This window comes from Rissa tridactyla, chromosome 2 (genome assembly GCF_028500815.1).
Source record: "Rissa tridactyla isolate bRisTri1 chromosome 2, bRisTri1.patW.cur.20221130, whole genome shotgun sequence".
In the NCBI taxonomy this organism is placed as follows: Eukaryota; Metazoa; Chordata; class Aves; order Charadriiformes; family Laridae; genus Rissa; species Rissa tridactyla.
The window spans coordinates 63926112-63947741 of NC_071467.1; the positions used below are offsets into that span (position 1 = coordinate 63926112).

General features: G+C 38.6%; 1 protein-coding gene across 1 annotated transcript in view; it reads left to right on the forward strand.

The window, feature by feature from the left end:
- Positions 1-21630, forward strand: part of ZNF407 (zinc finger protein 407) — a 350778-nt gene that overhangs the window by 206330 nt on the left and 122818 nt on the right. Inside the window, exons 6-7 of the mRNA XM_054191717.1 lie at positions 2286-2369; positions 13029-13149. Of these exons, the coding sequence (XP_054047692.1) occupies positions 2286-2369; positions 13029-13149 (205 nt within the window). The remainder of the gene's footprint in view (positions 1-2285; positions 2370-13028; positions 13150-21630) is intronic.

Below are 21630 nucleotides of genomic sequence, written 5' to 3' on the forward strand. Positions count from 1 at the left end.
TCCTAGATGCTAAACACAACATGAGCTAATTTATGACAGTATATAGATGATGAGCAATTTCTTGGTAGGAGTGGAACGGCATTTAACTTTAAAGTGTGAATATTATGCTGGGGTGTTAGGCATTGCAGCTAGTTAGAAAGATTTATACTTAAAATTAATTAATTAATTAATATTTAATTATAATTAAGCATTATGTGTAGTCCTTCTATTCCTTTTCTTTGATATTTTGATGAATTGAAGTGCTGCATGCTGAAGATCCTGATAAAAAACAATCAATCAATCAAAAAATCCCCAAAAAAGCAAAGGAAAGAGATTATGCAGAAATCTTTGTGTAACAATGATGTATAACCTCAGCAATAATATTACTGCCAAACCTTTTTGCTGCAAAATTCAGACTTTGTTACATCATTTAGCACATATGCATTCTTCATGTGATAGTTAGGCTGGGTTTCCATTCTGCTTTTTCTGGTCTATTTTTTTAAATTCAATTATAATCACAGATGGCTAGAACTGACTCCTAAAAGGAGGTACTGAAATTATTTCGCACCTTAGATAGTGTCCTGGGATACCCTCATCAATCGACCAAATTTTCAAAAAAGCCCAGAATCCTATAGAATTTCAGTCTGCTTTTCATGATCAGATTTGGGTGCAGAAAATAACAGTGCACCCTTTGCTTTATTCTGAAATGGAGATTATTAATCCGTGCCAATTGCATTTCATAACCTAGGTACCTGGTGCAGGTTAATCAGCATTTTTATGATCCCATTTTAGTGGCAGGGTTCAGGCTGCCCTGAAAACTTTGAAGGAATTGCTTTCCTCCTTGTAACATGGCGCCCCGGGACCTCCTGGGCTGCGGTGAGGGGGGTGGGGAGCTGGGGTTCCCCCGGGACCCCCATCAAGGCCGTGGTAGGAGAGGGCAGCTGGTCTCTGTGGTGCTCTCCAGGGAGCTCCCACTCACGGGATGGCCTCTCACTTCTATTAATGGCATCCGAAGTTAACTGAGGCACTGTGCTTTTCCAGAAAGTCCGTGTATTAGCGTGTCTGGTTGTGTGGGAATAAACAACATGGAGGTTTCCATCCCTCTGTCTTCACAGGAGGACTTGGTAATTTGACACCCGACCTCTTAACCCAGACGTCTTTTGTAGAAACTAAATTTCCTTCCCCACGGGGAAGAATTTGAAGGAGACTGTTAGTTTCAATGAATTCAGCATCATTGCCCCACCAGCCCCCTCTCCGCTATGTTACTCCGAAAGGAGACAATTTGGCTCCAAATGACTAATGCAGTTCTTTTTTTTAAAAAAGTAAAATTAAAATTTCAGTCATATCTGAAGTTATTGGGCCTATATATGAAGTTAGTGTTATTAATTTGTAATGACCTTCCATATGGCCTTCGTGGGCTGAGATTGCGGTGCATGTTAGTACATACTGAGTAAAAATATTGCCGTGAAATGATAGACTGTATTTATAGACAACAGAGCAAAATCCTAGTTTCTATTAAAAAAAAAAACCATACTAAAAAGAGAGCATTTACTCACTTTTAGTGAGTATTGAGCTTGCCAAAATCTCTCAAATTGGTCCAGAGGTTTGGAATGAAGAATTATCATTTGAAGACGAACAATACAAGTTCTGCTGCAATTTCAGTAGCAATCCCCAGACCTGTTTTCTTTATGTCATTAAAACTTTAGAAACATAAACAGTGCTGAATTGCCACTGGTACTGAATAATGTGGCTTTTATTGTTGCCTGGGCTCTTCTGTATATTAAAAAAAATAATTTAATACTTATTAATAAATAGAAAGTAACTAAAGATGACTGTGATCTAGTCTGTTGAAAATTTCTCAGTACCCTTAATTTGTCAGTAAATTCAATATATTTTATTTAAGCAGAATCATATATACAGTATATTAACTTTTTTTCCAGGCAATCTTTACTCAGCACAGAAAGGCCAGATGTATGGGAATTGTAAAAAATCAGGATATGCATAAAAACTGTTCAAGTGCATAAAGCAGCCCCATCTGGAAGACATCTAACAGAAATGAAGTTGTACAAAACCATTCCATTGATAATAAAGCTAATTTTTATGGGTCTGACAAGTATGTAATTATGTTCAGTGGTGCTTTTCAGATTTTATCACAGTCAATAAACCGCAGTGGTAATTTCATTCCCATTTGACATATTTACATGGAAACATTTGATTGGAGGAATTAGTAACCCTGAAAGCCTTGATAGATATGTTTTAATGATCTGTGACCTCCGCAGTCCCTCATCTGTTTATTGTTGCAACAGGCGAGAAGTCGTTCCTCTGTGACCTTTGTGGCTTTGCCGGCGGGACACGTCATGCCCTCACCAAGCATCGGCGGCAGCACACAGGTCAGTAAAGCTGTCTTTACTCTTTGCTATATTTTCTCCAGCAAGGGAGTCCCTCTACACTGGGGAGTAACGCAAGCCAGATAGAACGTTACAGCACAAATAATACATCGGCTCAGTGTTTACTTTGCTTTTTCTCGTTTTTGTGAAACCGGTATGCCCAAGATTTGCACCAAATTTGCTGGCTGGGAGTTTGAATAATTGCTTGGGGGGTGTGGGTGGATGGGAGGGGTGTATTTTTGGTGTTTTTTTCTGAAGGAAGTAGAATTGTAAAGACGGGCTTTCTTCTTTAAATGAATGCTAAGTCTACTAATTTTTTTTTCCCAAGGCCCAAATAGATTACCTACTGTGAAGATTTTGCAAGAGTCTGCTAGAATGTCCCTGGGTGAAAATTAGAGACTACACATAGATTAATCCATTTTTTTGGACTGAGACATAGTTGAAAGCTAGTGTTGTTTCAGTTGCCCTTTTGTAATTTTAACGTAGTTTGTAATTAATAGGTGCAACTTTAAGAGTTACCACATGGTTAGCATGTAAAGCAAGATTTCTCTCCCAGAATTAGTAAAGCTTTCCTACCACCTGGTTATAAAAATTTAATATCAGATAAAACTAAATTGGTTCTTAGTTTCAGAAGACCAGAAAAAAGTGTAAGTATTAAACATTTATTAATACATTTTACCTTAATTGTGCTTTTTAGTAGTTCCTTGTGTTTGATTATTTGAGTAGATTTTGTTCAAACAGATGCAGAAGTGTTGCTGCTTAAGCCACTGTAGTTTTTGTTTTACCGACTAGCATGAGGATAATCTAATATCATCAGGAATTGCTGTGTGAGTTAAGTGACCATTGTCTAATGTACAGTGGAAAGAAATGGCTAACAAATGAGGAGCTGTAGTTGTTACATCATGAATTTTCCATGGATTTTGTAAAGGAATCTCAGTGGGAGATTTTATTATGTCCCTGAATACACTAATCTTGATTCAGGACATACACCATCTAAGTGCGTAATTTCCTGGAGAGCAGCTACTCTCTTTCTTGAGACCCTGAAGCCATTCTTTCCACCCTGTTTTCAGTTTATTAAAGCAACCGTATTTGGAGGAGAGTCCTGTGCTTTCAAAAAGGTGGGGTTCTCAGTGCCAGGCAGGCAATATCTTGAAATGGATAAGCTCTAAAAAAAAAATCATAAAAAATATGCAGGGCCCAATTTTGCTTGCAAATCTAACTAGTAATCATACTTGCAGAATTTTTCTTCTGATAACAAGGAACATATATTTGTGTGAGGGTACTGCCACAGTCAGTCCCCATTCACTGCAGGAAGTTTGTATTTTTAAAGTGTCCAAGAAAAGGCATTTAGTAAATATAACGAGTTAACTTAACATTACACTGTCTGAATGATAACAGGAGCAATTGCAACTACTGGAATGGAAGTCGTATGCCTCAGTTGTAACTAATGGTTTACATTTTCCTGGAGCTTTGAAAAATTTTTACGTTGGCTGAAGTTTACCAAATGTGGGCTAAGAATGAAAATGAATCATTGTTAACAATAGGCTGGGAACTACCTTTTGTTGGCCTGCTACGTGGCACACTGGGATCATGTATATGTCTAGGACTTATGATCAGCACAGCCACACAAATGGTAAACGATCATTTCAGAATGGAAAAGTGGAAGAAATGCATATTCTTGTCTTTACCCTTCTTGTCTTTACCCTTCTTGTCTTTACCCTTCTTGTCTTTACCTATTACGTGAGCACAGATCTGGTTTCTCAGAAATGTAAGTCCTTATCATTGGTCTTATATTTATATTGTTTGTATCATTGGGCCACAAGTCAATAGAAAAAATATTTTATTTCCTGCTTTATGTGCAAAATTAGGCTGAAAGTATGGTATTTTCCTGGTGAAAAGCTGTCCAGATTTTCGATGGCATTTTGCCCTTCTTTTGCCACTATGGTAGAGACTTTTGTGCTATGATCACAGGGATTCACAGGTTATAGATCATGAAGCTTGCATCTAGCAGGCATAACTTTATATTTTATGTCAGGACTGGAGGCTCGTTATTACTTTGCTATTAACTTTATACTATACAGGACAGTATCTCAGAGGCAGAGGGATCTATCTTTTTGGCATTTATCTGCCTCTGTGGCACAAACAATCAGAGATGATTCTTTAGCAGAAAAATTATCTGTAGCTTCTATTTGTTTCAAGGAGAATGACACAATCCACCTTTGCCTGCTTTGTTGCACTTACATGGGTTCCCGTGTATTTTCATCCAGTGCACAACTTTATCTCAGTCCTTAGCTGCACGCACTCTTCTTTGTACCTGTATTTTTTTCTTCTGTGTCCCCAGTTGGCACAATTTTCCCAGAGCAGAATGCCAAAGCAAATTACAATCAGATTTGAAAGGGATAGGTATCAAAAATAGTCTAAATGGCTTAAATAATTCCCTACTGTAATACAAGCTGTCTAGGGAGCTGACACAGAACATCTTCCAATCCAAGATTTACTTCTGTCACCTGTCAGAGACCCTTGATTCAAGGGCAAATGAGCAAATCCTCACATGTAGTTGAGGAGTCTTAACCAGCTTAACAAGCCTCCTCTCGTCCCAGCCTCAAGGCCTGAGGTGTCCTGACGCCCCAGAGAAATGTTCAGGTGCTGATAGATATTTGACACAAGAGGGGGCTGGCTGCGGGACCCGCCACTTAGACTTCTGATGCTCTTGATTCTGGTTATTTCTTACTCTGTTCCTCTCTTTTTAGATGAGATTATTTTTATGTACCTGGTGAAATACTTTCACCTTGTGAAAGATGCATTTTCTTCGGAAATATTACAGGGACGATAAAGTACAACTTGCTGTGAATAAGGCTGGGGGAATCTGGCCCTCGGTCACTCAGAGAGCAAATTGTAGGGATTAGTTTCATAAACAGGATGTTACCCCTGGAAGATATGTTTTGGTGTTTCAAATGCAAAGAAATACAGGACTGTTAAACTGAAAGAAAAAGCCAGTAGTTTTAAGATTTGAAAAATCTTTTTACTTAATTTATTTGCAAACACGACGCATCTCCATACAGATCCTTGACATAGGCTTTCTCAACTGTAAAGCTGAACTGTGAAGTAGAAAAAAATAATTTGACCTATCAAGAGATCCCTGGTGTTTCACCAGTTAACATTTTTATTCTGTGTTAAATATGTTATGTCCTTAATGACTGACCTGGTCCTGTGAGAACTGCCCACTTTGAACGCAGAATAAGCTAAGTCTTCAGCTGATTTTGTCCTGGTAAAATGTTCTAGCATTATTTTATGATCTGAGTGCATCTTCCAGTCCTATTCTGCAAGAATCTGTCGATGAAATTCTGCAAGTCTTTCACTGTGTTTGTAAATAACAGTGGCCCTATCTTCTATTTTGTGAATTAAAGCAATAGCAACTTCAAGAGTGGTCCAGAGTTTGACCAGAATTTTATCACGCTGTAAGGAGTACTTACATCTCTGTCAAGTGCTTTACAATAGACACTTGTGGCTGCCTTGGCTTTGAGCAAAAACTGTCTTAAGGAACTTAGACCACTTGCGATATTAACTGGTGTATGTGGTAAATAAGGGACAGCTTGCTGTGCTGCAAGAACGTATATGCCGTAGTTCTGGTGCCTCGACATGACTGGGAGAAAAAAATTTTTATTTTTTGAGTCATCCTGAAACAATTTTGTTCTGATTGATATTTTGTCCTAGTAAGAAAATCTGCCTGAAGATAAGAAGATAAATAATGTTGCAAATGTTAGTGTTGGCTGAATTTAGAATTAATTGAATTCCACAAAGAATTTAAGAGATTATCTAAATTTTATAATAAAAAAGAGTAAATAACCTCTGAATCAGCCACCAAACCCATGCACACACACACAAAAGAAACATAGGAAATTGCACAAGAGAGAAAAAACAAGTAAGGGTAATTATTTCTGGCTGGAAATGAAAACATGAAACCACTTCATTCGTAATTTTAAAATGTCTTTCTTTTATGTTCTTGTTGTTACTGTTCTGCTCTCCTCCTTTGTTTGTCTGCCTTTTGGTATCACTCTAGTTTTCCCTTCTTCTACGTTTCCCAGTAAACTTCCATTTCGTGCTGTAGTAGCTGGCTCAATCCAACATAGCTGATCAGTCACAGCCTGTGTTCTCTTGCATGAAATTCCTTTTTTAATGTTGGTTAGAACTCCTGCAAATTGCAAATCCCGCATCCTCATCTTCTACACAATGGCAGTCTACATTTGCTTCTTGTGTGTTGGTTGTGGTGGAATCTTCCTGGGGATCACAGAAGTACGTTACAGTAGTAGAGCGTACACTTACTGTGCACAGCAGTTCTACGACAGTCACTCTGAACCTGTGGAACTGCTTAAGAAGGCTGTGTCTTTGTTCAAATATTTTCATGAATTTTTGAAGATGGTAGCTTATATCGTACAGATCACTGTTTGTATGATTGCTTCTGCTCACTCATTTCAATCTTGTGCTTCTCAAGACATTTATAGGTCAATGTAATAAAGAAAGGAAATTTAATAATATATGTGTTTTTATCCAGATGAGTGCCTCACTTTGTGTTTCTATTTCTCATGTGAACTGCTCTTTGACTTTAATGTGTAGTTACATTACTCGGCATTGAATTTAATGTATAATGTAGCCTCTTCCTTTCAGCTTCCCCACCACAGCTTAAAAAAATTATAATGTTGAATACCACAGAAAATGTAGCACAGTTAAGAAGACTTACTGCTTTTTTCAGTAAGAGGAGAGGTGAAATTTGAAGAGGATCTGTGTTGTTTTTCCTTTTCCGTTTGTGCAAACATTTGCAGCAGAGTGTGGGACTTGATTATAACAAACCTTTGGCCAGAAATGACACCAAAAAACTGGAGTATCTTAACACTTTCTCTCTACCCAAGAGAAACTGTCTAGTGGAACAGTTTTCCTCCCTTTTCTGAGCATACAGATGTCATTCATTTTCTGCTAGGGAAGAGCAACCTTATGTCATCTACAGGGTTCCTCATAAGAAAGCAAGAGATCAAGGGTGTACTTATTTTTATGTCTTATATGCAAAAAAGTTGACCTGACTAAAAGCAAACAGCGTTTACTTTAACGTACTTCAGGCTTCGTTAGCAAGGTGGTAAGGGCCTCTCCAGGGAACTGCCTTAACAAACACTAGAAATAGTTGGAAATAAGAAGAAAAAAAATCCTGTAACATGTAAGCTGATGGCTGCGTTTTGTGGTCTACTCATTCCTTAAATCAAATTAAACTTACAGGATTCTTTCTGTGCTGCTTAACACATCATGTGAAAGACAAATAGGACTAAAAGCAATAGTTTCCTGTTGAGACAACTGGGGTAAGATTTCTTCCATTGTATTAAGATTCTGATGAGTTGCTCAAGACTTGCAAATTGAAGGCATCATTTAATTTTTATTTTTTCTTTCATTTATTTGAAAGCTGGGTCCTCAGTAGTACATTCATATAAATGCTGTATATAATCTATAGGTAGAAATTGTCTGGACAGTCATGATTATAAATAAAAATTTCACTTTGCCATCCACAAATCAACATCTGTCTCCAAGATTTATAGTTTTTGTTATTCTGTTATTTCCTTTTTCCTTTAAAAAGTACACGTTAAGTACATAACTGCACAGAGAAATTTATGATTGCAGTAAGGTATACTCTGTGTCCTAAAAAGCTCATCATCAAAGACAGAGAACTCAAAAGCGGAAATCAGAGAAAAGAGGAAGAAGGAAAGAAAAAGAAAACTGTAATTTGTGGGAAAACAAACAATAACAAAAAAAGCTAAGATAGATGGTAAAATAGCTCAGTGCAGAATTTGGAGAGGCAAGAGAAAAAGAAAGCCTTAGCTGTGATAGTTCAAGAGGAGCAGAATGAGTAGAGCTGACGAGGCTAACTAGTTAGCAGCAGGCTTAATAACTGCTTTTCTACAGACTGGTGCTCCCCGTGATCTGAGCCTTTGATCAGTTGCTTTCCCAAACTTTGATTGTTGGAGCTAAAATTTTCCATGTCAGGTGACTTAACCAACAGATGCACTTCAGACGTTTCTTGCAGTATTGTCAAAAAAGCAAAACCATTTCTTTTTTTGTGATCCTGTGGTTAGGAAACATAGCTTTTTGAGAGTGCTTGTGTTTAAAAACAAAATAAAAAACCTGAAAGATAGTGGGTCCTTGCTCTTGGAGCGTGTGTCCTTCCTTTTTTTTCCTCCACAGAGCTTGTTGAGCACTGGGGCACCTGTCCTTCTTTTTCATAGGGTTTGCTATTGATAAAGTTAGAGATAGTGAAGAGTGGACAAGTAATTCTATAATAGTAAGGTGTGGGAGAATTGGTTTGAGTTTTTTACCTTTATTAATATTTAAATACGTAGACTTTGTCCTTACACATTTTTGGATACACTATATTATAGTTATTATGTAGTGTTGTTTAAAAAATACTGACAATATTGGGGGTTTTATTTGTGTTATTTTAATTTTGTATGAATTAGATCCTTGACTGGAGGTGAGGGAGAATCCTCCTGAAATATTTAATGGCAGCCCATATAAAAATAAAATTAAGTTTATTGCCTGAAATGTCTGGGGGCAGGAAGGAGGGAAAAAAAATTGGGACACAAAGATCGATAAAGAGCATTCAGGCCCAAAGATAAGGAAGACAAAAAAATACTTAAATGAGTAGGTCTGTGGAAAACTTAAATAAATAATAGTATTGCTGCTACAGCTAATACACTCTTCAACACCCCCCAACCCAAAGAAATACGTAGCCTTCTTTTAGATTTTATCAATTGTACTTATCGACCTGGTTAATTTTCCATAAAAAGAAATACTTTATCCCATATGCAGCTGCTAAGAATTACAGGCCATGCTAGGCTGTCTTTTTTCCTCCCAGTTTAGTTGCCTTTCATTGTGTGGTGCTGCTGTGATGTATTTTCTGTCAGGTGAGATTTACACATAGTCCACTTGACAGGAGCAGTTAGCCACAAGGATTTCCTAAGAAGAAACTTCCTGGAGCGGTGAGCAAGGATTATCATTTTTCTTTTGGTCACGATGGAATTTGCAAGCCCTCCTGGCTTCCACAGGCCCTCGCTCGTCTGTCAGCCCCACTAGCCCTGCCCCAGCACGGCAGCAGACCTTTACCTGATCCATCCCCCCGAATGGCAAACTGAAAATCTCCTTTCAGTTCAGATCTGCTGTTTTTTCAAGGGGGTAAGTTGGCAGGGTTCTAATGCATTTTAAATGAAAGCAGTTAAAATAAGTATGTATGTTATCTAAAATACCTGTGGCTTTACTACTTAGGCTTGAAAATGTTGCTATCTTCTATAATACTAGAAGATAAAATAAATCAGGCACAGGAAATCTTCAGTTCAAGAACAGGTTATGTTGCTAGGGAGTCTATGGCCTCCCAGAGAGTTTAATTGAAGCAGCAGCCAGTACCATTCAAGCTGCTGGGAGAATCAGCTTCTCCAGAGCAGAGAGTCAGTGTCTGACAGGAAAACCCCTCTGACAAGAAAACCCCATTTGGGGCAGGAAAGACATACTTTCTAGCAGTCTCAATTTGTCCAGCATAGAGGCTTCCACATTGTGTCCTGCCCCTTCACCTTTCCTTGTCCCGTGAAACAATAAGTGAAAAATAGTAGCTGGTATTCTTTCCAGCAGCTGCTAAAACCTATTATTCCAACTCTTTATGGAGCTTTCAGAAGCTGCTCCGTTGTCCTTCCTTACAGGCTTTTCAGGCCTGAGGACCCTGCATTTCTTTTTCCCTTGGGAGGGGAAAAAAAAAACGCAACAGTCTCCAAGAATGAAAAATGCAGATTTCTTTCTCAGAATTCTGGCAAAGTCTCTTTGGAAGCATTTAGTGTTTCACAGGCTTGAAAAAATCTGCCTTCAAGGCATGGCTGCTTGGGAGTGGCCTTTTGCTAGTGAAGTGTCTTCTGCTGGTGATGTTAGTCCTGTTAGTCTGAAAACCTGCAAACTGTGCCTGCTAAGGCTTAGGGTTCAATTTTGAAACTGCCTATTCTAGACCTCTGAACAGTCTACAGGGTCAGTGTCCATCCCTTGCAGTTTTATTCAGACTTCTTAAGTTAGGGATGTTGATTCGTTATGAAGTCTTTCGGATAAATACTTCTGAAGGCCTGCACAGTGCAGTCAAGATCACCTAAGTTAGCAGCTGCCTTCTGTCTTCTGCGTACAAAAAGAAACCTGTTACCTCCCTAAGTGGTAATTATGTGTGCCTGTAAACCACACAGATTATTTCTGGAGCAACCAGTTGGAAAATGGGATGCAGGTGTTTTAGCTAGGCATCACAATATGTGTATCTGTCATGAGATTTTGTCTGAGTGTCTTCTGAGGGGTGGACCCCTCTGCTGGAAAGAAATGTACTCTTTTCACATAATAATTTATAAGTGAGAAATGTTCATCTTTCTTCAATTAGTAGTCCTCTAGAAATTTTCAGTACAGTTGCACATTCAGCAGAGATTGAATTTTAGTCTTCTGAAAATATTATTGTTCTAGTCTAGGTTTGGTGGTTGATTGTTGGTTTGTTGTGTGGTTTTTTTGGTTTTTTTTTCATTAACCTTTCAAGTCCTTCTGCTGAAATTGTTCCACTGTTCAGAAAAGATTCACAAGGGCAGAAGGATAGGAGGCAAGAGAGAGGGAATGGAGCACTGAGCTTTGGTTCATATTCTCAGTCCTGGTTTATGTGTACTATTTTATAGAATCATAGAATCTTCATGGTTGGAAAGGACCTTTGAGATCATCGAGTCCAACCAAACACACACAAAAAACCCCTACAATCTCTGTCACTAGAGCATGCCCTGAAGTGCCACATCTAGACGTTTCTTAAATACCTCTAGGGATGGTGACGCAACCACCTCCCTGGGCAGGCTGTTCCAGTGCCTGACCACTCTCTCAGTAAAGTAATTCCTCCTAATCTAAACCTCCCCTGCCGCAACTTCAGACCATTTCCTCTGTTCCTGTCATTATTCACCTGGGAGAAGAGGCCAACCCCCACCTCTCTCCAACCTCCCTTCAGGTAGTTGTAGAGGGCAATGAGGTCTCCCCTCAGCCTCCTCTTCTCCAAGCTAAAGATGCCCAGCTCCCTCAGCCTCTCCTCATATGACCTGGTCTCCAGACCCCTCACCAGCCTGGTAGCTCTCCTCTGGACACACTCCAGCACGTCAATGTCCCTCTTATACAGAGGGGCCCAGAACTGAACACAGTACTCGACGTGAGGCCTCACCAGTGCCGAGTACAGAGGCACCATCACTTCCCTGCTCCTGCTGGCCACGCTATTCCTGATACAAGCCAGAGTGCTGTTGGTCTTCTTGGCCACCTGGGCACACTGCTGGCTCATGTTAAGCTGGCCATCCACCATCACCCCCAGGTCCTTTTCTGCTGGTCAGCTTCCCAGCCACTCTTCCCCAAGCCTGTAGCGTTGCTTGGGGTTGTTGTGACCAAAATGCGGGACCCGGCACTTGGCCTTATTAAACCTCATACAGTTGGCCTTGGCCCATCGATCCAGCCTGTCCAGGTCCCTCTGCAGAGCCTTCCTACCCTCAAGCAGATCAACACTCCCACCTAGTTTGGTGTCATCTGCAAACTTACTGAGAGTGCACTCAAACGCCTCATCCAGATCATTGATAAAGATATTAAACAAAACCGGCCCCAAAACTGAGCCCTGAGGGACACCACTGGTGACTGGCCGCCAAGAGGATTTCACCCCATTAATCACAACTCTCTGGGCATGGCCATCCAGCCAGTTTTTAACCCAGTGAAGAGTACACTTGTCTATGCCATGATTCGCCAGCTTCTCCAGGAGAATGCTGTGAGGGACGGTGTCAAAGGCCTTACCAAAGTCCAGATAGACAATGTCCACAGCCTTCCCCATGTCCAGAAGGTGGGTCACATAGTCATAGAAAGAGATCAGGTCGGTTAAGCAGGACCTCCCCTTCCTAAACCCATGCTGGCTGGCCCTGATCCCTTGGCTGCCCTGCACTTGCCATGAGAGCTCACTCAAGATGATCCTCTCCATGATCTTTCCTGGTACCGAGGTCAGGCTGACAGGCCTGTAGTTCCCCGGATCCTCCTTCCGACCCTTCTTGTAGATGGGCGTCACATTAGCCACCCATCAGGGTGGCTGATGTCATCCTCACCATTTGACGGATAAGATAAAAGAATCCAGGATCAGAGACAAAAAAACAAAGATACTTTCCTTCCAGAGATGTTCCTTTCTAAGCAGGCACTGAATACAAGCTTCAGACTGATTTCTCGCCTTCTGTCTCCGGCAGTGTTGCTTTCAGGGCTGTGCATGGGCCCAGCTTCAACAGAAGGTGTAGGGTGAGAGGAATGCCTGTCACCTGGTGATGATATTTTCATGAAATAAGGCCCAGTAACATGGTTACCCTGTTTCTGTGCGCTTCTTTGTCCTCCTTTTTGCTGCTGTGTAACAGCACATGGGAAGTCAGCTGGCTGCTGATGTGTATATGTCATAGTGAGAATAGTATTTTGCAATTAGTACACTGCATTTGGGAATTTATTTTGTATTTGTGGCTGTTATATATACATGGACTAAAACCTATCTCAAGGGATTTGCCAGAAATTTAGACTTTCTTTTCTGTTGATGAAAACTGATAATGTATATCTTCTCTTGTCACCTTCTAGGAGAGAAACCATTCAAATGTGATGAGTGTAACTTCGCTTCCACAACACAATCGCATCTGACACGACATAAGCGTGTCCATACTGGAGAAAAGCCTTACAGATGTCCCTGGTGTGACTACAGGTAATGAGTCATTAGCTAAAGCATGATGAGAGAAGGGTTAAGGTGATCAGACGAGGTTCATTTGAAGTCACCAATAAAAATATATTGCCATTAAAACACCATCAGGGCAGCAGTAATTGCATATTAAATTAAGAGCTAAATTTAAAAACTTAGTCTTCAGTATTTAGGTATTACTTTATAAAGAAAAACAAATGATGGGAAACCTTTTAGTGGTAACACTGCAGTGCTAATGTTGAGTGTTTGTTCCACAGCTGCTCTAGTGTCTGTTAGAATTCTCCATGGTGAGGCTACTTATCTGCATCGCCTTTTCAGATCAGTTGCAGTGTTGAAATTTTTCTCGGTTGAGTTGCAACCATTTCACCAAGAAAGGAAAAGTCCCCTAAAAGGCTTAGCAGCCTAAATACTCACCAGACACTTATTAGAACAGGAAGCAACTGGAGCCAGTTACAGTGCTGCAGAGTCTTGTTTTTCTGCTCCAGTTTTCCTTCTCCTTGCCAGCCAAGTTGTTTGGATGAGAGTTGGCTGTAGGGTGATCGCATGGAAAGTCTCCCATGTTCCACCATTAAAACGCATCCTGTTAGGACAATATATTAAGTTCTCAAAAATCACATGAATGGACAGTTAAGATTACTTGTGGTGCTCATCCCATGTATCTTTTGTTCATTATAGACTACTTATTAAATGATCGCATATTGCTTCTTAAAGGATTCTTTACTCTTCTTAAACACACTTGTACAATCTTGGATACTTTTAATACCTTGCGATGAAGTGTACTATAAAGGAATTCATAGAATTTATTCACGAGCAATTTGCCAGAGTTGACGTCCAAAAAGTTTTTAAAAAAATCAGTATTATATTTGATAAATGGCATGATTATGTAATTAAATGCATGTGCTGTGATGCATGCACGCAAGAGGAGAAAGTTAAACATTTGATTAGACCACTATAGCATTTTCTTTTTTCTTTTAATGGTGAGCATACAACTGTAATATTCTTTTAGTATAAGTTTTACTGTAGTTTCCTAAACCAAGATTATATAACAAAGGCTAGCTGCTCTCATAATGCCTGGTTTCACGCTATTTATGAGCTCCTTTAAAGAAAGCTCCTGTACAGAAAGCTTCTGCAGTGATCATGCAGTTTCTGTTAAAAAATTTTTGTTGCATTGGTTTGTGCACGTGGACCAAATGTTCTGTGAACTCTTCTGTATTGAGCACCCATTAAATTACTGCCCAGAACTGCAGAGAACTGAAGTTGATAACCTTGGGAGGGCGGGGGGCGAGTAAGAGTTCCCCTGCTTTTTGGTGTTTTCTTTTTTTGTTTTGTTTTTTAAACAGAAGTGTTTCTGTCATCTGAGAAAGAGGAGGTTTTGTGTTTGTCAGAGTGGTTGGGTTAAAAGGTCTGTGTTGAGTGAAGAGAGCGCATATAAGTAATAGTGTGACATGACGTGCTGCAATAAAGGTAAAAGGAGTGCTATCTTTGCTGCATGTTTGAGGAGGCTTAATCTTGGGGCCATCCACTTCAATGAACCATCCCAATTGGAAGGAATAGTCTTATTACAGAACTAAGTAATGAGAGGTGGGTTATGGTGGGTTTGAGCTCCTGTCTTGAAGACCCTAGAGACTGGGAGCTTTGTAGACGTGAATCAGTTTGGAGTTTGTTACACCCACTGCAATGAGTGGATGCAATTCTGTCTCCTCAGTATGACAAAATGCATAACTTCAATACTTTGTTTAGTGAAAGACGGGAGATCATTTTTCTTTGGATGGACAGTTTTCTGTATGGGATAGAAATTCCAAGAAATGACAAGGTTTTTTACTACTATTTTATTATATTGGAGGTTATTAGAGAAGAAGCAAGCATAATTTATTTTACCAGGATTAACAAGCAATCTCTGAGCATCCCCTGCCTCCATATTATTGAAAAATAAAGGTTTCATGGAAATGTTAGTTTCTATCCCTTGCAGGCCAATTTGGACCTAATCTTTGGGGGCTGATCTCTACAGATACCAGCTGATGAAGCTTTGATTCTGCAGGAAATTTGTTCTGAGCTCAGCTGAAAAACATCTGGCAGGGATGCAGGAACCAGAGCTGTGCTGCTGCTGCTGCTGCAAGTTCATAGAGGCAGTGAAGCACTCTTTATCTGTGGAGGAGCCAGTAGAGGGGCTGCTGTATTTATTAGCCCAGTGGTCCTGCTTGGGCCTGCCAGTTTCCACAGTCCTGGGATATTAGCCAGCCTTATTGGCAAGTGGGTTTTTTTTGGTCTCGATCTACCTCTCTCTTTTTTTTTCTTTTTTTTTCTTTTTTTTTTTGTTTTAAAATGTAATTTTAAAGGAATCATGTTGCCTCCTTGTCAACCCACCCAGTATCTCTTCTCATGGAAAGGTGTTAGCAACTTTGTAGATTAAGTCCTTTATATCAGGTCAGCAGATGGTATGCACTCTTGCGAGCGTCACCTACAGAAAACGTAAAATCAAGATTTTAAAATCTGCTGACCTAGTGATAAAATTCACCCCCATGCCTCGTGGTCGAGTTCTCGCTGTGGTGCTTTCAGCTCAGCCTGTGCGCTGTAAGTTCATCCAGACTATTTCAGATGTTGCTGTTTAGTGTTGCTTGGCAACTGCAGACTCTTTAATGACCCTTGTAGTTTCAGCAAGGTGAATATTACTGTTTTTGTGTATGGATACAGAGTATTGTTAGTGCTACCATAAAGTCTCCTTGCACTGTTAGGTGAAGTGATATCTATAAAGGAGTTTGAGACACTTGAATTTAAAGAGTGTCTAAATAATTATACGTGCTCCCCTCATCAGTGCTCAGAGGGTTCTTTAGAGATTCCTGAATTCAAGCTTTTCAGTTCCTTAGGAGGAAATTGTGAACAATCATCCTGCAAAAACTTTTGCCAGTCTAGCGAGTGAAAGGCTAGCTAACCCTGGCTAAAATTGTGGAAAGAAAGGCTATTAAAAGAAACTGATCTGAATTTAGGAACTGTTAAGAAAATCTAGATCACTTATGACTGGACAGGCACCTAGAACTGTTGGTTGGGGATTTTTTTGTTTTGGGCTTTTTTTTCTTACCAGCAAAAATTGAAGTGAAATAGGCTGTAATATACTATGGGAAAAAGATTGATTTGGCTGCATGGAACTGAAAAGGGAATTTATTCCCTATATAATCTACAGCATGGGAAATTCTTTTCTTAACTAGGAAAAGACATGAATGGATGGGGTTTTCTGAAGTGAATGATAAACTAACCTAGAATTATATGTTCTCAAATGTATGCGTATTCCCAAAAAGAAAATGGGAGAATTTGCTCGTTTTATTTTACCAAATTGCTTTTATAATCTATGTTTACAGTTGTACTTAAATATTCTTGCAAAAGCATTAACTTCCATCTCTACTTTTTGTACTGTGACCGCTTGATATTTATTTTTGTCTAAATCTTTTGTATATTGATAACAAAGGAATGAACATCTACTTTTCTATATATCAGTATGTGACTTCTAGTTACTAATAGAATTTCAAATTATATTTTCAGTATAGTTCATAAAAAAATTAATTTTGAAGGAATCAAAATATAATATATATTCACAAATATAAAAAATTTCTCATTAAACATTTTGGTTATATTTTTTCACATTTGTGTTTTCAATTTAGGCTTCCCCTATTTAGATAAAAATATGCACAATTTTCCTTTGCTTTTACTTTTTCAAATCACACAATGTGGCTCTCCATTCTTAAGTCAGTGTGCTTTGTCATACAAAAATATTCATTCACTCTTAATTAACGTTCAACTTAATTTTATAATACAGAATTGGTCTCATAGGGCCCTACGCCACTATTAGATATGCAATGCTTATTTTATATTTCGTAGTCATTTAAAAGAGATGTGTTATGTGGCTAAACTTCTCAGATTACATGATCCTAGAGTTATACTGACAATAATACCGTCTGCATTTGGTAATGGGCACAGTAAGTAGTGAAGAGCCATATAACTTCCTGAAACTGAACAACGCCTGTGAACTTCACCTGATTTCTAAATCTGTTCGTTGTGTCATCTGTGGCTGGACTTTCTAAACCTGCAACATATTTAGGCACCTGAATTTAACCCGATTTCAGAAGTGCTGAACTCCCGTAAGTCTGATGATGTCAATGGAAGATGCAGATATGCAGCATTTTCAAAAACTGAACTGGTTTTGTGCATGCGTCTAAAGTAAAGAATTAGGACTCTCATTTTAGTCATACGTCAGGCTTTAAATTCAACTCCCATCGGTACTGACTTTCCATGTAACTATCAAATCTTCTCAGGCACATAATAATTTATGTTGATGGTGTGCGTGAGGGGGATGTTTCAGTACGAAATGGATCTGGATTACTTTGTTGTGCATTGGGCGGGGGTGGACAAAAGACAGAGCCCTGATTTTCTTGCATAGTCACATTTGTTAGAGTTCAGGGCTCAGGAGGAGCACTGGCAGAGTTTCATGATACAGAAACACTATTGCTACAACTTTGACCATGAAGGTGTGGGACGGGTATAATGTTAATGTACTTTGTGCCATCTCTGTGCTGTAATTAAGCAAAATTACTCTCATTTCTCTGGCATTCCACAGTATGGTTAATTTTGCATGGAGTACCCATGGCAGCGAGGGGAAGGAGGGAATGGAGGGCAACATCCAGGGGACCGGCGATGTTCCACAGCCATAGATAAGAGGGTTTAGAAGCTGTATAAAACAAACAGCCAGGCCAGCAAAACAGCATTAATTTCGTAAATGCACCTTTCTATAAAGTATATTATGACTTGTGAAGGATGTCTTACAAGACTGAGAATAAATAGCATACATTTTTAATATAATTATGTAAACTAAAATAAATATTTTACATTTATTATGCATAATAAAATAATTAGACAACATTCTCTAAGGGATTATGGCATCTGAAATTCCAACTGCAGAAGGATTCATTGCATATTTTCAGCAGCAGCGGCAGCATGACTTAGGGGGAGTGACTCCGCAGGGGCTACTTTTCTTTTTTTGGACAGCATCCCTAGGGAGTTCCTATTTCCCTCTGACTTATAGTATCTGTTCATAGGTTGTAAAGACCAGTTTATAATACACTCCAGGATTTGCACCTAAGTCATAAGAATGTGCAAAGTAAGTGTTTTCTCTGCGTTTATTTTGCTGAATTTAATAACTTTTAGTTGTCTTGGTATGATTGCATCAGCTGTGCGCTGTTCCCTAGCTATATAAAGGATAACTTCAAATGCCGAGGTTACCATATATACTTATTCATAGCAAAACTGAGAGGCTGTTAAGGCAAACTTCTGCATAAAATGATGAAACAGTGTATTTACCATTAAAATGTTAACGTTAATATGCTCTTTGTAACCAGTGAAATTTAATATGCATGTATAGGAAATAACTAGGTTATACAACTGTATGGAACATTAGGCTGATGAGGACTCCAAGTGGCAACCACCACTGCGCTATGGAAAAACACTTTTTTATATAAATCACAAAGGCAGAATTAGGCAAAAAAAGTTTGGACTAATAAGAAGTTGCTAAGGACAATAATGCATGCATGTAATAGAACAAACAGGGCCTTCAGGAAGCACTTAAGCTTCTGTTGTGATCTGCAGCAGGAGTTGAGGATATCCAGTGCCTTGTGCTAGCGGCCTTATAAACAAATGAAGATAGAAGTTTAGAGAGAATTCTGTCAGTGCATGGGCATAGTTCCCAGATGCAAACTCCTCAGAATATCATTCAGCCCTCAGTTTTTAATAAACATTCAGATAAAATACTTAGTAATATTTCTACTAATCTGGAATAAAATATGCTGTAGCGTTTAAGTCTATAAAAGAAAAATAATCTGAAATAAAATTTAGATATAACCACAAAATCACTTTAGTTATTCTAGTGAATACATGGCATACAAAACAATGGTTAGTATTATTCCCTTTGTGACGTTTCTGTTGCTCAATAAAACTTTTTATATTCACCTAAGTTATAGCAAATAGTTCATATCGTAAACTCAGTATAAAAATGTGCAATGTGATAGTGCAGAATACAGATCATGTTAACCAGGAGACGTGACTTCAGATGTCGTTCCTAACGTTCAGGAACTTGTAGAAGCTGAGAGCACACAAATAATGATATGGCCCTCGCTGGGAGATGTGTATGCTGTCTGCACTGACCGAGAAATCCTGTCTCTGCAAATTTGGAGAATCGTGTTGGCGGCAGCGTTCCAAAGAACTTAAACTCCCTCTCTCATAGCTCTCCCTGTCCTCCCTGCCAGATGCCAATGTCACTGCATGGAGTGCTTAAGAGAATGTATGCTTATTAGAAAACAAGATTATTTCTTAAAAAAGACATATATGCACAAGCACACACAAATATATTGGTGTGTGTAGACTTGATGACTGTGGTCCACAATGAAATTGCCCTGTTAAGTGGCTTTTGCACAGCATGCAATAGTATAGTCACTTTGTGAAGTCCTTTGCTTTCTGTATTTTTAATTAATAGCATAGTAAATGCACTCTACTTGGTAGAAGGGTAATACAGATTTTTATTTATTTTAATGAATAATATTTAACTCCTTACGATACAGAAATACATCAATAATTCCATGAGCATTGGTAACTCAAGCTTCTTTTGTGTTGTTTTTCTTATTTCTAATTTTTTATTTATTCCTGTTTTCTGGGTTTTTTTCCTGTGGCCACTCTAAGTAAGAGGAATTAAAAATTGCCTTTTTAATTCAACGAGTCTGTGATTCTTGTGCTAATGCTGAACCACTGGACTTGAGACTTTAAGGATCTGCCCGAGTATCTTTAAACCAGTGATGCAATTGCAAGCATTGATAATACTATTCTAACCTCATTTTGGATCGAGTCCTTTGGAGAACAACTTTTAAGTGATGTATTTAAGCCTAAATGACATGTGAAGTTACTCAGGGGTTTCCACTGAGTTTAATGTTACTGAGGCATGCAGCTATTTTGATATCAATGTAAAAATTCCTATATATTTTTATCTTTTGGCAGCTTCTCTCTGTTGCAGCCTGTTGTGATCATAGCTCAGCACTCTTGTTGGTTTGTTCACGCTTTAAGTTCTGCAAAAATATTCTCAGGTTCCTGATTTCTTTTAGTAGTTCCTGTCTCCCCCTTGCTGTTCAATTTGGGCTTTGTCCTGAACCTTTTCTTATGCAGCCTCTCCCCCACTGTACTGATGATCTTTTTTTTTTTTTTTTAATCAGAGTCCAACACACTTCACCCAAAACCAGAAGTATTTGGTGTTTAGGAAATATGAATAAGACCACTTCATGCAGTGAACAGATTAATGTGACTAATGTCTTCTATTATCATATTTTATCTTCTCCCTGTCCTCACACTTCTTTTTCCCTATCACATGCAATCATCGCTGTCTTACCTATTCCTCTTTCTCATGGAGCATAAATACGTTATAGTAAATATACCTATATTTATATTTAATGTATAGTTAATTAATGTTTATAAATCTGGAACACTAGCGTATATTTCAAACTAAAATAATCTTAAGTAGGTTGTATTTTGATAGTAAATAAAATTTTAGTACTAACCTCAAGATGAATGGCAAGGCTATGGTCTTAATATAGCTGTTAGTAACAAAAAAGACTTGTAATTTCCTGTTCTTACAGTGCTTCTGATAAAAATGTACAGTGAACATCTTTTATGTCTACAGATAAACTTTCATTTGTTGGAATAATTTGATCTAAAAATAATCATTGGCATCATAGCTTAATTAATGTGACCTTTTTAGGTAAAAAGTAGTTTTAAAAAAGGCTACTAAAGCGACTATATATGTTTTCTTTGCTCTTGCCTGTTAACACAGAATAAAAAATAAACATGTTTGTTTGTTTTACCATTCCTTAATCCCCAATCCAGTCATTATAAAAGGGCCAAAGCTGGTTTTGGGACTGGTCAAATCTACAAGGAATTATTATTGCTAACTACGTGACTAACTACCTGGCTGGTAGTTAGCAATCTGAAAATATTTTGGTAGGCCTTCAAGATGAAATTAATAGACACTAGCCTGTTTTGTTAGGTATGGTTTATTCTCCAGGCAATATGGCTACTACCATGTAAAAAATTTTCTGTATTAATGCTGTCTTTGTGACAACTTTTCCTCTTCCTCCTTTATAGGTGACATACAAAACAGGTTAAAACGTTGGGAAGTGACAGAAAGCAAATTCAGTTTAGAAGCAGTTCCAGAAAGGTGTAACCTAGTACAAGTGGGAAAAAGCGAAAGGTTTTTTTTCCCTTTAAGGGCTGATGAGAATGGGAGGAAAAAAAAGAATTGTTGAATAGAAAGTAAAGGAAGGAAGGAAAGAAGAAGAAAAAAAACCGGGCTTTTCTGTTTGAGAAAAACTTGCTATTTAGATACTTCTAATGCGTTTGAATTAGGGAGGAATTTTCCAAATAAGCGTGGCTTTATCAGAAGCTCTTGTTTTATTGAAGCTAAGT